The sequence below is a fragment of the Alosa sapidissima genome, chromosome 17, assembly GCF_018492685.1.
Source record: "Alosa sapidissima isolate fAloSap1 chromosome 17, fAloSap1.pri, whole genome shotgun sequence".
Taxonomy (NCBI): Eukaryota; Metazoa; Chordata; class Actinopteri; order Clupeiformes; family Clupeidae; genus Alosa; species Alosa sapidissima.
This window is the reverse complement of record NC_055973.1, coordinates 19,416,770-19,439,464: the sequence shown is the minus strand read 5'-3', so window position 1 is coordinate 19,439,464 and position 22,695 is coordinate 19,416,770. Positions and strand designations below refer to the sequence as shown.

General features: G+C 45.7%; 2 protein-coding genes across 3 annotated transcripts in view; both read right to left on the bottom strand.

Annotated features, from left to right (window-relative positions):
• The window catches only part of sik2b (salt-inducible kinase 2b), a 46,077-nt gene extending 32,414 nt beyond the window's left edge, over positions 1-13,663 (bottom strand). The window contains exons 1-3 of one of the 2 annotated variants that reach the window (XM_042068667.1): positions 13,142-13,663; positions 10,826-10,942; positions 6,852-6,915 (exon numbers count right to left, since the gene is read on the bottom strand). In XM_042068667.1, coding sequence (XP_041924601.1) covers positions 6,852-6,915; positions 10,826-10,942; positions 13,142-13,279 — 319 coding nt within the window. In that variant the 5' untranslated portion in view covers positions 13,280-13,663. The remainder of the gene's footprint in view (positions 1-6,851; positions 6,916-10,825; positions 10,943-13,141) is intronic. The other variant, XM_042068668.1, reaches the window with a different exon arrangement.
• Positions 13,664-15,005: 1,342 nt separating this feature from the next.
• laynb (layilin b) overlaps positions 15,006-22,695 on the bottom strand; it is a 10,773-nt gene continuing 3,083 nt past the window's right edge. The window contains exons 3-7 of the mRNA XM_042068671.1: positions 22,219-22,364; positions 21,204-21,254; positions 19,742-19,828; positions 17,314-17,422; positions 15,006-16,477 (exon numbers count right to left, since the gene is read on the bottom strand). Of these exons, the coding sequence (XP_041924605.1) occupies positions 16,132-16,477; positions 17,314-17,422; positions 19,742-19,828; positions 21,204-21,254; positions 22,219-22,364 (739 nt within the window). The 3' untranslated portion in view covers positions 15,006-16,131. The remainder of the gene's footprint in view (positions 16,478-17,313; positions 17,423-19,741; positions 19,829-21,203; positions 21,255-22,218; positions 22,365-22,695) is intronic.

The window sequence follows — 22,695 nt, the reverse complement described above, 5'->3', positions numbered from 1 at the left end:
CGCAGGAACCACTGCACATCTCACAAGAACTAAGACAGAAGCATCCATTAGAGATCTCGCAGGAACCACTGCACATCTCACAAGAACTAAGACAGAAGGATCCATTAGAGATCTCGCAGGAACTCAGACAGAGGGAAGCACTGGAGACGCAGCTGGAGTTTGGAACATTCAGGTGTTCCCAACACTCCCACTGGCACACACATAGCACTGATTCAATATACACTCGCATAATATTCACACATAACAGACATAACTCATCAGTCACACCAGCCCACAGCATGTTCCATCATGTTCTCTGCCTGCTGGACAGAACCACACACTGCGGACAGTTCAACTTTCAGTTCAACATAAAATTGGTCCTAACTTGACTTAACACACAAACAGTGCAGATAGAGCTGACACACACACACACACACACACACACACACAGAGCGATGCGCGGAAAATGTGTTAGGCTGGAGAGAGATAGGCATAGTGATTAGACGACAGGTGTTAGGTTCCCCTACGTCCCTGTGGTGCGTACACACAAGTCCTCTCACAGGTCCTCTTCCCTTCATGGCAGCTCGCTAATCAAAAAACACACTGCCCCTGGGAATGTAGCATCGACTTCTCAAGAGACAAACACCACACACACACACACACTCACACACAATAAACACCACACACATACACTTATTCAAAAACACATGCACAAAGACACACACACACTTACATGTATTTACCCTGAAAAACAGACACACACACTTATTCACTCACACACACATACCCCCCCACACACACAATAAATCAAGCAGAGAAGTACAGTATGTAATGCTACATGACGTGTATACATAGTTCTACACGCATACAATGTACACACACCCACACAAAAAGTACAAGCTAATTGCTCATGCATTAGTGAGCCATGTGGACTTTGCCTGTGGCTCTGTGACAGGGCCGTGCATGTGTGTGTGTGTTTATGTGTGTGTGTGTGTGTGTGTTTGTGATGCGCTTGTTAAACAGGATTTTTCAGAGCTCACTGGGAGTCCTCAGCTTGGCCTGACAGAGATGCTGACCTCAATATCCTCCAGGCAGACTGCACACACACACACACACACACACACGCACACGCGCACGCGCACACACACAATTTCTCGCTGACAGCACACTAAGGGTGGGACAAAATAAGGATATGGCAAAATATCCTAAAAATATCCTAAATATCAATCAATATAAACTACTTCATGTATCCTCTATACAATACTCTACACAGTCAAATTATTTTGGTACTAAGCTAAAAACTTGTTTGTTTAAATTCAGTTCATACATTCATGAATGTATTGTAGATGAATCTTGTATTGTGTAATGTATTGAGTATTGCAGAATTACTGCATCATGATATTATCATTATTTATTGTGAGCAAAGTATCATGATGAAATCGATTAATGAGTTACTCTGTGACTTCCACCACTATACACACACACAAACACACACACATCTGCAGTGGCGACATACACATGATGAAGCCTAGACACAGACACACGCACACGCACACGGACACACACACGCACACGCACACGCACACAAACACAAACACACACACATCTGCAGTGGCGACATACACATGATGAAGCCTAGACACAGACACACGCACACGGACACACGCACACACACACACACGCACACAGACACACACTACTTCTACGGTCTAACAGTATTTGTAATGATCCAATGTTCCATGAATTGTGCTTGGATGTTGTGTTAGTGGGTGCCCATGTGTGTGTGTGGGTACCCATGTGTGTGTGTGTGGGGGTGCCTGTGTGTGTGTGTGTTTGTGCTAGTGATTGAGGTTATGGCTTTCTGTATCAGAAGCATGTTTGTGTAATAACTAACTCAGGTTAGTAGGACACACAATTTTTACTCAGGACCTGGGTAAACCACCACTGCAGCTTTTTAATCATTGATGTCTGTGAGGAGGGGCTTGGGCAATGTAATCATGATAGTCTAAAATCAGATTACAATATTTCATGGTGCTTGTTTGCAGTAACAATATAAGTATATTATAATACAAGTTTTTGTAGAGTTTCGTTCATGGGGGGCCTTACAATAAAATAATTTATGTGTACATTTAGTGACCGTACACCAACAAGGATTCCCGGGACACTGAAAGACCGGGGTACACGAAACTTGGTGGGCATGTAACCCCACATGGATAGCATGGAACCGTCGTTTTTCGTTTTGATCTGTAGCCCCCCCGCTGGACTGGACCCCCCGAAAGGAGGGTAGGGCAGACACAGTTTTCTGTGAATATCTTGAGAACCGACCAATTTTTTCCGTATGTTTGCCTCCAGGGGTCATGTTAACCCATTCCATGTTCACACATGTGCATAAACAGATACACACGCACACACATACATTCACAGTAATCATACGTATGACACATACTCACACAGTAGACATATGTACGCATGCATGCATATGCACAAACACACATACGCAGACAAACACACAAGCACGCGCACATACACAGACACACACACACACCCACACACATAAACATAAACGTGTGCACGCACACATGCACACAATTCAAGAATTTCTCAGAATTATGAACAGGCAAGATGGGGGTAGGGTTGTATAAAATGAATTTTACATGTGAAATCTATGAACTAATCATGTTTTGGTACTTGTTGTATAGCAGATACCAGTGAGAATTGAGTGTGGATAATGCAATTTAGTGAGACAGTTAGAATCATATAGGCCATTCAGTGTGATTTATTTTTGTGGAAAAAATGTGCTGGACTGGGCGGCGGTCATATTTTGTACCGCTCTGCGGTACATCTAGTTTTATATGTTATATGCACAATGGTGGCAGAAGGGAATCGTGTGTGTGTGTTTTTATGTGTACACGTGCACACATGTTGCAGCTTATTACTCTGGCCAGCTGTGATGTTTACTGGACTCTGTGCCATCACACACACACACTTACAAGTTGGCCACTACTTAGAAGGATTGCGAATGCATTAGATTGGTCAATCCTGGTGAGGATGTTACTTGGACAAAAAGCAGATAAGGGGGGGACAGGCACAGACACAGGCGCACACACACACACACACACACACACACACAAAGCTGCAGTGGGAGCTGTGTGGTGTTAGTGTTAGCGGTCACTCAGACAGCAATCCTGCCTCTCTCCAAAATATGCATGGCCTACATTTCCCCATCATCCCAATCACACTCATACACACATACACACACACACACCTCCACATGATATCTCTCTCTCTCCCTCTCTCTCTCACACACACACTCACACACACACACACACACACACACACACACACACACACACACACACACACACAATCTTTCAAATGATCTCAAACTCAAATCTACTGGCCCTCTCCCTTCTTTCTCTCTCTCTTCAACACCTCTCCCAAACTTTCTCCCATCTCCTGGGGATCAATAAAGTATCTATCTATCTATCTATCTATCTATCTATCTATCTATCTCTTGTCTCTTAACCTCCCATTCTGTTAGCACTCTCTCTTCTCTCTCTCTCTTCTCTCTCTCTCTCTTTTCTCTCAATCTCTCTTCTTTCTCTTTCTCTTCTCTCTCTCCTCTGTTCCTAAGTTCCTTATTCTCTGCCGTTGACCCAGTTTCCCAGGATTCTAAGCTGCCGTGGTGAAGGTGGCTGCACACACACACACACACACACACACACACAAACACATGCGCAAGCATTTAAACATACACACGCACACACATACACATTACACATACAAACACATGTGCTGGCATATACACACATACACAATCGTCAAACACATGTACTAGCATACTAACACACACATAAAGATTTGAGAGATGGTAGCACAGTCACTCTCTGGCATCTGATTGAGTTCACCCGCCAAAAAACACTAACATGGGCATGTAGATATAATGCGCGCACAACACCATGCACACACACAAAACATGCAAATCATCAACACAGAAGAGGCAACACACACACACACACACACACACACTAGGATTTACGCCATCCACACACACACACAGGCATACACACAGACATACACTAGGATTTACAGCTTACTACATACCAGCATAATATCTAGCAATCTCTCCCTGTCTCTCACACACAACCCCCCCCACCCCCCACACACACACACACACACAGCTCCTGTCAGTCAATTTGCATGATGGTGACAACCATGATGATGCAAAATTGCGTTACATAAGGGGGTTATGATCTAAATAGAGGCTGATCACTGCAGAGTCATAACCTTTAATACTGGGAATTAAAGCTCAAATCTACACAAAGCATGCCTCTTTCTTGGAAAGAGCACTTAAGGGAACACACACACACACACACACACACACACACACACACACAAAAGTACTAGCCAAGTACTAGCCCCAGTCCCTACAGCCTGTAGTATTCTGAAGTATTCTATCACTTCAATCTGTGTGTTTGCGCGCGTGCGCCCGCATACACATACCCTTACTTGCCTATCTCTTTGACAAGTCACAAGGCAAGGTTCTTGTCTCATTTAAAGCGATGGTTCGGAGTAATTTCACCCTAGGGTAAATAAACTCCTGGTGCACTTACAAACTTTCTAATGCCTCGTTATTGGACTAAAGGTCGTAGTTGTACTACTGCAGAAGTTTTGTACCATTCAGGGCATTATTAGTGGGGTAATTTACGAGATAAAAGTTGGTTCCATCACGACTGCAGAACATCATTAGTTTCTGACAGCGCTACTCGACCAGGATTCGACCAAGGGAAAAAAGGTTTTGGGAGGGTGTTTGGCTCGGGGTCATGGTGCAAAGGACCCTAGGGTAAAATTACTCCGAACCATCGCTTTAACTACACAGCAGGTTGAAGGACGCTTGTTTAGTTGGAATTGTGCAGAGTGTTTTCTTATTCCTGTGTTGAAAAACAAACAATGTCAGTAATTCAATGGAAAGACTGGCCCTGTTGGTGTGTGTGTGTGTGTGTGTGTTTGTGTGTGTGTGTCTGTGAAGCTGTGTGTGAAGCTTAGCAGTCAGGTAGTAGGGGAAACGTGTTGAGGCACAAAGGAAGTATGGAAGTAAAAGGTTTACAGTCTGATGAAACGCCCTCCATACATACATCCCACACCAAAAAAAACCCCACAAAAACAATCTCACAAGCCATCACGTTTATTAAAAGGATCCTCCACCTGCACTAATTCCAATCACCCATCAGAAAACGGTAAAAATAAAAGAAACAAACCAACTGTAGATGTGACATGGTAAATCAGGCTCGAGGAGGCCTCTAAACGCATGTGCTCACCTTGTGATTTTAACAAACAGAAAGGTTCTTCACCTATTTTTGTTGTTTCTGGCAACAGTGACAAACGAATGCACCCGCACCTTAAATATAGCATTTGTAGCTTTCCCCTGAGTATTAAATAAGGTCAAATTGGTACACTGTTGCTCTTTTTAACCCAACATGAGCAGCTCAGCCATGGCTATGCGTTAGAGTGTGTGTGTGTGTACTGTATGTGTGTGTGTGTGTGTGTGTCCATAACAGCATGGAATGGCCAAGCCTAGCCTAGATAAAATTATGTGTGTGTGTGTGTGTGTGTGTGTGTGTGTGTGTGTGTGGGATATCCAAGTCAGAGCCTAACCAAGCGAACCTGACCAGGTTTGTGTATCTGTGTATTCTGAGAGCATCGCTGGGAAACCGAAGCAGCTACTTAGAGAGACAGAAGACAACGATCAAGTCGTCCTCAGCTAATCTTGACGACAGTGATTAACAACAGTGACAAACGAATCCGCCAGCATCTTAAATATAGCGTTTGTAGCTTTCCCTTGAGTATTAAATAAGGTCAAATTGGTATACTGTTGCTCTTTTTAACCCAACATGAGCAGCTCAGCCACGACCATGCGTCATGGTGTGTGTGTGTGTGTGTGTGTGTGTGTGTGTGTGTGTGTGTGTGTGTGTGTAACCATAACAGCATGCAATGGCCAGTTCAAGCCTAGCCTACCTAAAGATGTGTGTGTGTGTGTGTATGTGTGTGTGTGTGTGTGTGTGTGTAAATGAAAGAGTTAATGGCCTAGCTAAAGATATATGTGTGTGTATGTATGTGTGTGTGTGAGTATGTGTATGTGTGTATGAGTGTGAAGTGAATGCATATGAAAGTTGATGTTTAAGTCCGAGCCTAACCAGACGAACCTGAAACAGGTCTGGGTAACCACAGCAGTTACTCTGAGAGACAGAACACAACGACCAAGTCCCCCAGCTAACCTTGATAAGCTCACAACGCGGCGGCCTCTAGGAAACGCAGTCCTGGCAGCAAGCCACAATTCTTTTGTTGACCACAGCCCTGCTGAGAAGGTCAAGGTCATCTGTACAGCCTATGACGCAGGGAGGCCGAAACGAGACACTAATTAATACTAATTAATACAAGGGGTCGGGTTCCACTCGCCTCTAAGAAGGCTCTGTCTGCTACGTGCTGGTTCTGAGCCCGTGTCTATGGGAGCCAATGGACTTGACACACACATCAATACACACACACACACACATCAATACACACACACAGATAGACTAAGAACGGGAGCCAATGGACTGGATTACAGAACTGAACTATGGACTGCACCAGGCTACACAGGTCTCGCTCTGTGCTGATTACCGCCAGGCTTGTATACAACTGGGGGCGCCTTTTGTATCGCACACCCCTTACACACACACACACACACACACACACACGCAAAGAAGCAAGTAAGTGTTCTGTTTCAAGTCTCTCAAACACACACACTCACTGGAGTGAATGGGCCCTTACCAAAAATCTCCCCATACACACAGACACAGATACAGACACACAGGAGCAAGTAGGGCCCTTACCGAAAATCTCCCCGTTTTTGGCGTACTCAGTCACCAGGTAAAGCATGTTCTTCGTCTCCATCACCTGTGGGGCAAACACACAGATGGTCACTACCACTGCACTGGATACAACACACACACAGACTCCTGGGCTCTCATATACAGTCAACACACTCACACTCTCACACTCACACTCACACTCACACTCACACACTCTCACTCTCACTCTCACTCTCACTCTCACTCTCACTCTCACTCTCACTCTCACTCTCACTCTCACTCTCACTCACACACTCCTGGTCTCTCACACAATCACAATCATTGGTTCTCATACAAACCTGTAACTACCTAGACAGCAACCAGCCGACAGGATTGGTCCAGGCCATTCAATTCACACAGAACACTTATGAATCACGCTCACACTCACACAAGGACGAGCCTGCTGGTCTGAATGAGTCTCCACCATTCAGTGAGAGTGGAGACAGCCAGTGGTGAGTGGGAGGACTCCAGAATTAGCCAAAGACAACAAAGAGACCGGGAACAGTGCTGAACGCACACACACACACACACACACACACACACACACACACACACACACACACTCAGACCGGGAACAGTGCTGAACGCACACATCAATACACACACACACACACACACACACACACACTCAGACCGGGAACAGTGCTGAACGCACACATCAATACACACACACACACACACACACACACACACACACACACACACACACACACACACACACTCAGACCGGGAACAGTGCTGAACGCACACATCAATACACACACACACACACACACACACACACACTCAGACCGGGAACAGTGCTGAACGCACACATCAATACACACACACACACACACACACACACACACTCAGACCGGGAACAGTGCTGAACGCACACATCAATACACACACACACACACACACACACACACACACACTCAGACCGGGAACAGTGCTGAACGCACACACACACACACACACACACACACACACTCAGACCGGGAACAGTGCTGAACGCACACATCAATACACACACACACACACACACACACACTCAGACCGGGAACAGTGCTGAACGCACACATCAATACACACACACACACACACACACACACACTCAGACCGGGAACAGTGCTGAACGCACACATCAATACACACACACACACACACACACACACACACTCAGACCGGGAACAGTGCTGAACGCACACATCAATACACACACACACACACACACACACACTCAGACCGGGAACAGTGCTGAACGCACACATCAATACACACACACACACACACACACACACACACACACACACACACACACACACACACACACACACACACACACACACACACACACACACACTCAGACCGGGAACAGTGCTAAACACACACACACAAACACACAAAACACTCCCGCTGCACCACCCATAGCATACTAAATAGATTGAGGTGCTAAATACAGACACCTACCCACACACACAAACAGACTCTTCTCCCCACTGTCGGGCCAAAGCTGGGCCAATTAAGGCTTGAGCAGGTTAATTGATTCCCACCTATCAACTATCCACCAAAACAAGATAACTAGTCGTTGTGTCTAAGACTGCATTGCTAGTATTACAATTAACCGACAAGATGGTCAGCACTTTGTTTAATACCTGGGCTAATAAGGTACTATTATTTGGTACCTTAGTGAGCTATGCCATTTTGATTTGTACCACTTAGGGTATGGAACCAAAATGTTAGAATCGAGTAGAATCAATAAGAAAGAACCGGAACCAGAACCAATAAGAAAAATGTAAACAAATTGAAATTAATTTTTAAAAATTGAAACAAATTGAAATTAAACACAATTGCTTTTTTTTATTATTGCAAACAAGTAAAGATACACAACTTGTCACAACTTTAAAACTCTGTCACAACTTTAAAACTCTTTAGCTCTCTAGACCGATCTCTATGTATTATTAAGGACTTAGAATTCACGAGGAAACACAAACACAACATGCATGTTTAATTACATTATGAAATACAGAGTGGTTCATAATTTATTATTATTTCTAGCCAGTAAATGTTCCTTTTGAGGCAGTAATATTGTATACTAAATATGAATAATTTGCAAGCTAGTCATGGTACTCTACTTGTAAACAATTAGGCCAATGTTACAGTCATTAAACAAATGTTATATTAAATGAACCGCCTAATTGTTTTATACCAGATCCACGTCTTACTTCTAAAACACCCCAGTATAAAGGAATAGTTGAGTCTACTTTGTGAATGTGCTTTATTGACTTTTAAACCACCACAGTATAAAGGAATACAGGAGTCTACTTCATGAATGTGCTTTATTTGCTTGTTTGCATAACTGTTAATGTTCACCGAGCAAAAAACGTCTACTGCAACTTTTCCTGTTCTGATACCAGGCGTCCAGCAAGGTGCTTGAACTTTAACTCCCTCATGATCTGGCCCTGAGGCCAACACTGAGACGGCATTGTGGGCAGGAATGAGGATAACACAGGGGCTATCGGCCTGATAATGGGGAGGCAAACATTTTCTCACTCCTGGGGTTTGAAGCCCCAGCCATTATCACTTGTATGGTTGTGTAAGGTCGAATGTCACCTTGTCTCAGCCTGGCTCCAGACAGTGGCTCGTGATGCTAGTGACAGACTGACCACAAGACATTTCCCATTCAAATCCCCAATGTGGCGACTATCCAAACACCACACTTCCCATTCAAATCTCCAATCTGCCAACTATCCAAACGCCACGAGTGTCCCATGCAAATGTTCCACCAGTCCACTGTTTGCTCAAATGCTCAGTATGACTCTGGTCACAGTTACAGGCTGCCACTGATGAGGTCATCACCATGTGACAATGAGCGATAGTGTGTGCTCAGTGCTTGGGTGTAATTTGTGTGTGAAGTTGTGTATTAGTATTGTGTGTGCTTGTGCGAGGGCATGTGTGTGCTCATCTGTATATGTATATGTACTGTATATGTATATGTGTGTGTGTGTGTGTTTGTACATGTTTGTGTGTGTTTGTACATGTGCGCGCGTGTGTGTGTGTGTGTGTGTGTGCGCGTGCGTGAGCGCGTGCGTGCATGTGCGCGTGTGTGTGTGTGTGGAGCCACGCGGGGTGGCCATGTGTTTATGGGGTCAGAGGAAGTGACTAATTGGCCGATGGCGTCTGAATGAAGACGCTGATAGAGTTCCACTATCCAGCCCTGTCTGGCCCCTATCCAGGAGCGACAGACACACACACACACACGCACACACACGCGCACACACACACACGCACACACTCTGCACCATTCCAAACAAACTGACTATGACACCAACATAAACACAGTCACTCTCCCCTGCACCAGACAAGCCAACTATCCCCGACCCCACACACACACAGCCGCTGTCCCCACTTCAAACAAGTGGATTGACCCATACACACGCACCCCCACACACACACACACACACACACACACACACACACACACACACACACACACACACACACACACACACACACACACACACACACACACACACACACACACACACACACAGCCTCTTCACCGCTCCAAACAAACCAACTGTCACACCCACATGCACACAGTCGCTCTGCCCCATTCCAAACAAGCATAAACGTACACACACACTTCCTCTAAACTGACAGAGGCGTTACGTAAACCCGGAGGTCAGTCCAGGAGAGCCCCAGTGCTTGTCTCCATTTGCCACGGTGACCAGGGAGGAGACAGACGTGATGTGACCAGCCGCTGCTCATTCCGTCCGTGGGCTTAAGTTACATTACGTTACATAGTTGGCAGATTGGAGATTGCTCTGGCACGTTACACTGACCATGGTCTTACACAGACACAGACACATACACACACACACACACACACACACACAAACACACAAAGACCCACTCACAAACACAGACACACACGCACACACAGATCTTTAGTGATCTTTAGTGTTCACCTGGTATAGCTTGATGATGTGTGGGTGGTCCAGCATCTTCATGATCTGGACCTCCCTGTAGATCTTCTCCAAGTTCACTGCGTCGAGCTGGGTCTTGTCTATGATCTTAATGGCCACCTGCAAAAGAGACATAAAACTCTGGTCATGCGGGACGCAGGTGACAGGTGATGGCGTCTCCATAGCAACACGAGCCTGCTGGAGGCTGGTGCTGGGAGTGTGTGATGATACGAGCGGCGACGCGACAGTGACCGTCTGTGCTCTGATCTGATTGGCCGGCGTCCCGCTCCGCTCCCGAGTCCTGACGCCAGCTCAGTGTCACCGGCACACAGGTGACCTTTGCTCCTGCGTGCGTCACTGCGGCTCTCCCAGCCTCGTCCTTGCCCTGAGCTGGCTTGCTGCCGTCGCCGCTGGCAACACGACCCACGCACCGCCGCCCCATCTGGACCTGCAGCAAATCCTCTGCAGACACATGGGATAACCTGGGCCACTGGTGTCTTCTTCCCACACACACACACACACACACACACAGACTCACTGCCAGATGAGATGCAGCTTTGGAAATTAGATCTATTGGCTATCTATAATGGCTTGGAGGTCAAGTCTAGGCAATGTCTTGAGAGAGAGGGCACCATGACAACCAGGGACAGGTTTTCCGTTGAGCTCCTTCATAAACTAGTTCCAGCTCCTTATCTGATCGTCTCGTTTATTTAATCTGTTTATTCTTCTCTTATCAAACGCACTAATGTAGAGTCTTTCTGTCTAACCAGCAGCAGGCGCAGTGCTCTGCTTCTCCAACTATCCCACGCTCTGGGTTTCAGTCGGCACATCAAACTGCAGACTAGACTACAACTCACTGCAAAACACACTTACAGCTCACTGCAGACTAGACTACAACTCACTGCAAAACACACTTACACACGTTTCAGGCTGATGCTTCTAAATGAACGTAAGACTTCAGTAATAAAATGCATATTGATAATGAATTGTAAAAATAAACCATACGATATCTTGTCATTTCAATATTTTGTCCCAGAGACACGTTTAGTCAGACACCAAACTACATATGCAGTCAGACACCAAATTACAATACACATCGAGTCAGACACCACCAAACTACACGTTCAGTCAGAGACACCAAACTACACGTTCAAATTTTGCATGATCTCTGTGTGAAAAGGGCTAGAGACACACCAAATGTCCATTTGCCTCAACCCCTGCAGCCTCGTCATACACTGTAAGAGGAGCTCAGGACTGCCTGGCACACTAAGCACATACTGTCCGAACATCAAAGGGAACACAGCACGCTCCTCACACACACACACACACACACACACACTCCACCTGTGGCAGCTGCAGACCTGTTGCCTTTACCCCCTGACTGAGCGTTCTACTCAAACAAACATGGTGCAGAATCTCTCCCAACACCAACCCTCCCCCCGGACATCTGCACTGATGCACTGAATCTGGCCCGACTTCAAACACTTGCTGGCCCCATGCTCAGCCCAGCACAGCAGCTCCTCGTGGCTCTCACACTCACACTGATGACCCCAGGAGTGTGTGTGTGTGTGTGTGTGTGTGTGTGTATGTGACTACAGCGACACACTTCAGCTTGGCAAGCACACACACAAACACACACAAGTACAAACAGACACGCAGACACACACACTAAACACACTCATATGGCTTCTCTTCATGCATCACACACACACACACACACACACACAGCAGGTGTTGTATGAGCTGTGTGAGGCACCCTGCACTAACAATGACAAGATTAGGTGTTTGGACACACAAATGCGTCTTCTTGCGCAATGCATGTCAAGCTCCGTTACCCACAATGGAATGGACACACACTTACGCACACTAATCTCAAACTATATATCAGATCACAGAGTTATGTAATCATTTCTGTGTCTGACAAGTATGGCCTACATTTACAGCTACAAATGTACATGAGGCATTTGAAAGTCTAAGTAGGCTACCTATGAAACAGTTATGATAATAAAAACTTAACGAACTCCAGCATGAAAAACTACTTATTAAAGTTGCATCACAGCCGATTCCGTCTGTGTTACAAATAGTTGCCTCTGCAGCACATGGAGATGGGTCTGCTTGGACACCATGCGAACTTTACTGGGGCAACTGGAACCAGGCAGCCTTTTCTGACCTGTTTGAGGCGTGCATGCGAGTTCGAGGAGCGCAAACATGCCGTGCACTTTGGAATACGTAACGTGCCTTAAACTAGATACGGACTGTTTGTCAGAAGGCACATCATGGGTAATGTCAATAGTTCTGCATTTCTTTAGCTTTTCTCACCTCCGTCTTAGTAATGCGATGTCTGGCCAGCTTCACGACAGCGAAATTCCCCTTTCCCAACGTACGCTCGATGTCGTAGAAGCCAACTCGCACAGGACCCCGAAGCATCGGCTTTTGGACACAGTCAGCCATGACCATGCTGTTCTGAATGCGAGGCTTGGCCAGATGAGATAGGGACCTGCGACTCGCGCCTCCAGATAAGGCGGACGGGGGGAAACAAACCGCCCGCTAGAATGTGTCTATTGAAAATAGACAAAGTAAAATTCCCGATCGGCAGGCCAGCTTGGTTGTTGGCAGCCCTCCACAGTCCGACAAAAAAGAATCAGTACGTTTAGGAGTTTAGGTGGTGTGTCACGGCTCCCTTTTCCAATACAATAGAGCTATAATATTTCAGCTCTATTAGCGAGAGTACACGAGTTGACTTGCAGGAGGCATCATGTTCTCTGACTGACGTGCATTGACGTCAGAGGCTCTGGAGGTATTTGTAGAGGGGGCGGGACAGGAGGGGGGGCCTTTGAAGCACTTCCACACTTCAGTGCCAATTCGTTACCAAGACGACCAGACCCACCTCTTACGTCAGCCACCAGCACTGCTATCCTGAAAACTGTCGTTGTGTTTGCGCGGCCGCGCTGGAGTTGATAGCTAGCTGTGAAGTTTTGCCGACAGCAGGCGTCGTGAAGTCCTTTGTTTCCACGGTTTTCCAAGAACGGGTGGAGGCGGGGGATCCAGTCATATATATTTTCGGAGGGCTAAAACCGGCCTTGATTGAGCGCGTTCTCCTGTGGGAGTTTTGTGCAATGCGTGTCAGTATTTATTAGAAATAAACATGCACATCTTATCACCGATGTTGTCTACTAATTACATATCTCAAACCCCCAGTGACTTTATGCTGCATGCATTTAAATTCCTGTGATCTCCCCGTAGCGTTGGAGTCTTAAAAATATGCAGATAATCCCATCTCAGAGTTAAAATGTGGAAATAAGCAACTCCTGTTATTCAATAGCTCTTCATCTTGACAAAATGTAACAGGTTACGATATCCATCAAAATTAGTTGATGGTTGTAGCTTAACGTTGGGTCCTTTTTAAAAATGTATTTTCGCATATTAGCCTACCTTTGATTTGGGCATACCGCGCCAAGCTACCAGTACAGCCGCAAGTTGTTTATATGGACATCAAGCGGCACCGTGTGGTAAAGAATGGTATTGCTGTGGTGAAAGTAGGTTAGAACTTGCATTCTGTCATCATTATGTCATCAGTGTCGCAGGGAAAAATGCCCCCACTGAGTCATGCTTAATAAATCCCTGTTTTAATGCATGAGCAACATGCTGTTACACCGACAGGCAGTGTGGAGCTGACGAGTGCATAGCAAAGGACTAGGCTATAGCTCTTCATTTATTGCAAAGCACAGAGGAATTGTGTGCATATTTGAGCCATGTTGCTTTCCAGCGCAGATACGCCACATATATTTGATTTCTCAAGTGGCAGCTCATTGGCGACAAACAGCTATAGACCTGCACGCGATTGGCTCTATATCGGGCCAAGCGTTTCGGGTCAACGTCTATCTGTTTAAATTCTTGCTGATCTCGGATAGAGCCGTGCCAACGCACCGTTTCTTATCAGCATGGCACGGCAGCACTCAAAGCTAATGGCCAGGTTGATTTGACCTCACCTCTGGGCTAAATACCCCACAGCGCCACCTTCTGGAGAATTCACCTGGAACAGTAGACTCGTCCTTTTTGCATCCTCTGGGTCTAGTAACCTGCTTTCGTAGTGCATGCTGTGAAAATCCTGTCATGTGCTTCTGTAGAAGGGGCTGGTGTCTGGTGAACTGATGGAAAACTCACAACACAGTCCTACACAGAATCCAGTTTGGTCGCTTTAGGCTTTATTTTATATGCAATGCAATAAAAAAATAATTAAGTCAGCAAAGCAAGACAACATCAAGCAATAAAAAGTATTTCATGGAAAAGAATTCCTCTGTTAGCTTCATATTTTTTCAGTAATATACAAATATCATATTAACTTTTACAATACCTTGCAGATCATCACACTGTTTTTGACTACTATAATTCAGGAAATAAAGTATCTTGATAAAGTACCAGCCACTAGATGTCAAGCGTAATTGAGTTAAAAGGCAGCACAACTGAAAATAGTGGATTTGATAAGAAACTCTCCATGTTCATGTGCATCGAGCTACGATCCTACTCTGCACCCGCAGAGTGGCAGCACACACACACACACACACACACACACACACACACACACACACACACACACACACATACAAACACACACACACACACAGTTCTTGTTCTCGCTGATGTGGGTTCAGCCGCAAGGCTCCCTAGAGAGACCACACACACACACACACACACACACACACACACACACACACACACACACACACACACACAGACACACATACAAACACACACACATACACACACAGTTCTTGTTCTCGCTGATGTGGGTTCAGCTGCAAGGCTCCCTAGAGAGACCACACACACACACACACACACACACACACACACGGAGGTAGAACATGGTGAGGGGTTATGGGTCACGGTGTTGCCATGGGTGTGTGTGCTTGGATCGGCCCGTTCCAGGACATGGGGCTCCACACAGGAAGAGGACGGCAGGACGTGTGTGTGTGTGTGTGTGTGTGTGTGTGTGTGTGTGTGTGTGTGAGAGGTGGTTGTAGGAACATCTCAGCGCTTTTAGCACCCTGACCCTGACGGTTGGGTGTGTGTGTGTGTGCATGTGAGACAGCATTCCCTATCTGTACTATGTGTATGTGTGAGCAGTGTATGTTATGTGAGCATGTGAGAGAGTTCATCTGTGAAGTGTGTGTTTGAGTGTTACTGTGTGTGTGTGTGTGAGTGTGTGTGAGAGAGTGTGTTTGTGTATGTGAGAGATAGAGTGTTCAACATCTCTGAGTTGTGTGTTTGTGTGTGTGTGTGTGTGTGTGTGTGTGTGTCTGTGTGTGTGTTTAATATCCATAAATCTCATTATCCACCCAGCCTGCCTCCACAGCACTGGGGTTCCTGCAGCTCTCGTAGATGTCGTTGGTGACGAAGCCACTGGCCTGCTCCTTGCTGCTGGGGACATTCTCGTAGTCCTCATACTGACCGCTGGATGGGGCACAGGGACGGCGGGCACTCAGTGGTGCCCCCTGAGGGGCAGAGATGCCAAACGAGGGGCTGTTGTGACCAGGGGGGCGCTGGCTGCTCAATGGTGCCCCCTGCTGTGAGAAGAGGATGCCTGCACTGTCACTGCTGCCCACTGTGACCCACTGGCCTGGCTTGGCATAGATGGGCTCCGACGGCTCCTTCCTCCTACCCCACAAACACACACACACACACACACACACACACACATTTCAAATTCAGCTTAGAACAAAAAATGTGTCATTATAACAGTATGTCACAGTTATGTAAATGTAAAAGTTATGTAAAATACATAATGCATGTATTTACCCACACCCGTTTAGCAGTCATACACTCAGGGGTCTAAACCAACAGCAGCTAACCTGTTCTCTAACTTCATAAGAGTTGGGCCATTAGACCATTAGGTTAACCTGCAAAAACCTTGAACACGTCTGTGCTCCAGGGCACGCGCGCACACACACACTCACACACTCACACACAACGCACACACACACACACACACACACACACACACACACACACACACACACACACACACACACACACACACACACACACACACACACACACACACACACTCAAAGGCAGAGGTGTTCTCACACCTGAACTTCAAAGCAGCAGACATGTTATCATAGAGGTGACACCTGAGCTTTACAGCAGGTGAGTGAGACACCTTATCGCTCCCTGGAGCTCATAATCCCTCCCTCTCTCCTCCACTCACCTCTGATGCAACAGGACCTCTGCAGCTCTGACACACATTAAACAGTCTTCCTGTCTGACCTCTCTTCCACAGGAAGGTAAGACAGGTTAAATACACTCGTTTAACACACCTCTCTTCCACAGGAAGGTAAGACACACCTGTGGTCCCTGTCTCAACTGTTGGCCATGAGCCTGTAGCAGAAGGACTTCACCTCTCTTCCACAGGAAGGTAAGACAAGTTAAACACACCTCTCTTCCACATGAAGGTAAGACAGGTAAAGCACACCTGTTGGTCCCTGTCTCACCTGTTGGCCATGAGCCTGTAGCAGAAGAGGCCAGAGCCCAGCAGTAGCACCAGCAGCAGGAGGGGGATGGTGATGAGCAGGATGTTGAGGGTCGTATCTGTGGAAGACACTGTGGAAACACAACACAACACAAAGATCACTCACTTCCACCGCAAACTTATTCAGCACATTCATCACTTATTTAACACACAACACTCACTCACACCTCACTTACACCTCACTTACATCTCATTACACCACACACTGACTCAGGACATTTAACACACAACGCACCTCAGTTACACCACACTTACTTAAGCAATAAGTCCCGAGAGGCCATAGGTTACACTGATTTTACAACAGCTAAGGGGTGTTGTTAGGCATTACGCGCTAGCGGAGTCTGCCACGTTCCTCTTTTTTCTTTTACCTTCAATTAAGATCAGCACTTAAAGCATATGGTGTTCCCTGGCAAGGATCTCTGCCCACCCATCCAATCAGGCAATTCTTTTCTGTACAGTCAAAAACCAAGGGTATGGTGTCTAGGCCTTATTAGTTTCTGGTGATGCCTCACCGCTTTGGCTTCCCTGTAGAAAGGATTTGGGAGCGTGATTGCCCAGATCTGGTTGACGAAATTGATTGGCATGATGTATGGTCTAACATCACAGAAGTCTCACGCAATCCAGACCACCAGCAGATCCATTACAATTTCGTTTATAGGACTTACCTTACCCCTGTGAAAATGCATCACATGAAAATAATCAATAGTCCTTTATGTACTTTCTGCCCACTAAAAGCTCAAGGTACATATCTCCATATGATCTGGGATTGCTCTCCTATCCATCCGTTTTGAAACAATATTGCATCCAATCTATCTACCTTGATTAATAACACTGTACCTGTTACTATTAGTGTTTTGATTCTGAACGACCTGTCAGCCTTGAATGTCTCCAAAGTGCTGAAGCGTGCTGTATATGCTGGACTTAACAGCTGCTAAGAAAAATGGTTTTTAACTCACTGGAAACCACCTCATGATCTGTCTGTACGGACATGGACTCTCCTTTTCTTGGATGTCATCTATATGAAGCTCTCTACAGCACAAATCAATAGAGCGTCAGAAAAGGCACAAGACACTTGTCAAAATATTGCAGAATCTTTAAAACGGCTGCTGTAGGCCTATGCTAATCCTTTCTGCTTTGGTTTCTGATCTGTGTAATATTTGTCCCTCTATAAGTGTATAAGTGTTTTTTTCTTTTCTTTTTTGTTTTGTCTGTGTGTCTGTGCTTGTCCATTGTTGTGTGCTTGTTTATGTTTTTGATGTTGTGGTGTTTTTATGTCTCCCTCATTCCTGTCTTTCTTCTCCGTGTTTTTTGTCCTGGGACTCGTTCCTATGTCTTGGGCATATTGTGTGTAATTAGGAATTATAATATGACAATATGATGGTGTTTTTATAACCCTGTGTGACATTACCTAATAAAAACATTTGATCACAAAAAAAAAAGTTATGGTAGCGCAGAATGAAATGCGGTCAAGGTGTATGTTTATGCTGCATTTTACAACGGCATCGAACGCGATTCAGCCAATTGGAAGGACGGGATCTTTCCGTTTTAGAAACCTCAGTTACAACACACTTAGGCACACACTGATTCAGGACATTTAACACACAACGCTTACTTACACCTCAGTCACACCTCACACTTATTCAGGACATTCATCACGTATTTAACACACAACACTCACTCACACCACTTACACCTCACTTACACCACACACTGATTCAGAACTTGTAACGCTTACTTACACCTCACTTACACCACACACTGATTCAGAACTTGTAACGCTTACTTACACCTCAGTTTAAAGGAATAAAGGAGTCTACCATGTGAGGAATCTTCTCTACTGAATAAAACATGAATTATTCTGACACCGTCGTCCAGTATGATGTTTGAACTTCAACTTTCCTCTCTTGAGCTGGGCACGACCTTAACATTGATGCAGCATTGTGGGCAGGGTTTCAGTCGATAGACTGGTATTTAACAGACATTTTTTCCCAAAGCGGCTGGTTCAGGAGGAAGTGACATTAGAGTTGCTCCACCACATCTGCTATTTAGGATAATACAGACAGGCTATCAGCCAGACAATGGGGAGGCAAACGCTTTCTCGTTCTCAGGGTTTGAAACCTGTGAAGGTCTTGTCTGTCAGAGAAATAACTGGCCTAAAACACACCACACCCTCAATTAGAAACACACCTCACCCTTAATTAGAAACACCTCACATTCAATTAGAAACACACCTCACCCTCTATTAGGGTCTGCCTCAGAACTGGCCCTGATCTGATTCATATGTGGCCATGATGCGGCCCTGATGTGGCTCCGATGTGGCCCTGATGTATAATAAAAGTCAGTGCAAGATTTAAATGGAGTGGAGTTGACTGGAGGGTTTCTATAGTTACCTGATGACTCAGAGACACCAGCTCTCACATCCCTGTCGTCCCCGGTGACGGTGCGTTGATTCGGTGTCACAGAGATAACTGGAGCCTCTAAAAACAGAAACACTCAGGTCAAACTTGGCCACATACACACACACACACACACACACACACACACACACACACACACACAGCACAAGCCTGATAAGCTGCATCCCACACACACATCCTAACCCAACCCATCACACGCTGATTCACACAGCTGGAAGAAGCAGCTGCACTTCCCTTTACTGCTCAGCTGGCAGCTTTAGGAAAACTGGGCAAACTGTGTGTGTGTGTGTCGTGGTGGCAGAGGACTTTGTCTGGTGTGTGGCTGGGCAAACGTGGCAAAATGTGTGTGTGTGTGTGTGTTGAGTTGGCTGAGGACTCTGTCTGGCATGTGGCGTTCTTCTGTGCTTTTAGTCGCTGATAAACGCTCTATCTGATAGAACAGAGCGTGCTCTACCTCCGGAGCTACAGATAAGCAGATGTTAGAAGCGCATTAGTGTAATAACGACCGGGGGAGTGGGCTGCTTGTTGTCTGTTGTTCAGTCTGTGAGTGCGTGGCGGAACGGCATCCATTCACGGCCTTCTCATGCATGAACTAAGTAAGGGATAAGTAAGGGGTCTTGCTTCGCCCTGAAGGGAATTATTTTCCCAATAATGACCGGCGTTCTATACATTATCCCGCTTATTATACGGCTACTTGCCAAAACGAAAAAATAAACTCCACCATATGTCTCTTTATATTTATTTGTTACCGTTTCGTTGTGGCTTTTGCTGAGAAACAAATAGTTCGCAAAACACATGCTGAACTTCAATCAAACATTCTTTAGAACACCGCTGATCAACGTCTGCCTTCACTTTTGAATGAAAATCCGTTGCCATTGACAGCGGTCATTATTCAGAGGTCCTTAGATGAAAATAATGTCCGGTAGAACTTTGGGGTTCTACTTGCATTGTGAAGAGCCGTATAATAAGCCATGATGTGGCATGTATGAGCACTGAGCAGATCTACCAATTATTGTGCTTAGAATCTTGCTAATAGCACTAAATCAGAAAATGTGTGTGTGTGTGTGTGTCTGTGTGTGTGTGTGTGTGTTTGTGTGTGTGTGTGTGTGTGTGTGTGTGTGTGTGTGTGTGTTTTAAACACCTACTGGACCAGACACCTTTGTCCTCAAGGTGAGTCAGAACAGCAGAGAATGACACAGAGGAGCACTCGAATGTTCAGACAAACATTCACATATTTTATAACACGTAGAAGTGCCTCTGAAGCTGAGGGACAAACATTCACATGTTTTTTTAACACATAGAAGTACACTTTGAAGCTGAGGGACAAACATTCACATGTTTTATATTATAACACGTATAAGTGCCTCTGAAGCTGAGGGACAAACATTCACATGTTTTATAACATAGAGTGCATGACGGTTATGCATTACCATACCTGGGTTGACCGCTGAGGGGGCCGGAGTGATGATGACCTCATATTTCTTTTCTGAGAGAGAAAGGGGAAGAGAGACAGTTAACACACACACACACACACACACACAATCACATGGCTAGAGATGTGTCAGCATCATGCTGCTGACTGGTGAATATGCCTAATTTACTTGTGACACACACTTGGTCTGTGTGTGTGTGTGAGTGTGAGTGTGTGAGTCATACCTGTCAACATTTAGCTTTCCAAAAACGGAAGATTTTTTTCGGGGGGGGGTCAGTGTTTATACCGGATCTGTGTTTGCATATGTAATACGTTTCATACACGTGTTTCAACACTGCATTTCGGTCGTTGCTTAGGTCGTTACCTTACCATTACCTTACGCATGCCAGTTATGTATCCACCAGCTGCCTTCCTGCAACCTACTTCCAAAACTCCAAAGCTGCAGCTGTCAGATTTGGTTCCGAGGGCACAAGTTCAGTGTATCAACAACACTCAATAACAGTTTATGTGATGTGTTAATCAATTCAATTCCCAACAATTTCACAACAGCTAGTTCTGGAGTAGGCCATTCAACTAGCCCGCTTGCTTACGACGAGACTCAGGCTGCGCAGTCGGCACCCGCTTCCTTATTTGGGTTTTGGTTTGCCAGGTTTTAGCCTATGACAAAACGGTTGAAATTGAAACTAAGTGATCGTGTATGTGTAGGGTGTATTTCATACACAATCTGGCAACCTGAATGGATCAATGATTTTAAAATGAAGTTTGATGGCCATGCAAATTACGGGAGTTTTCCGGGAGAAATAACAAAACGGGAGGGTGCTGGGAGATGACCTTGAAATACGGGAAAAACCCGGGAAAAACGGGAGTGTTGACAGGTATGGTGTGAGTGTGTGTGTGTGTGTGTGTGTGTGTATGTGAGAGTGAGAGAGAGAGAGGAAGAGAGAGAGTCTGTGTGTGTCTATGTGTGTATGGTGTGTGTGTGTGTGTGTGTGTCTGTGTGTGTGTGCCCCCAGCTTACCGTCTGAGTATTTGCAGATGAAGTTGTGTCTGAGGTTGCAGCTGATGTCGTTCCACTTGTAGTTGACCCCGCCCACCTGAGAGGGGCGCTGGTGCAGCACCACACACATCTCACGCCCACATGAGGGCTCATCCCACTGCCAGTTCCTACACACGCACACACACACACACGCACGCACACACACACGCACACACACACACACACAAATGCACACATGCATGACTAGCTGCAACCAACTCATACAAACACTGCTTTTTGTGCCCTCAGCTATTTTACTCTTAATCTCTTAATGATTTTAAAGAAGACCCCAGAGTGTAGCACTGTAGCTGCCTTGCTGCTCTAGCTGTTGGCTGCAGCAACTTGAGCTATGTAGTACCGATTTTATTCAGGTTTTTTTTTTCCGGTGACCTCGAGAAACAGAAAAGAAAATTTTGCAAAAAATTTCCGGAATTCTCCCTTAAAAATCCATAAGCAAAC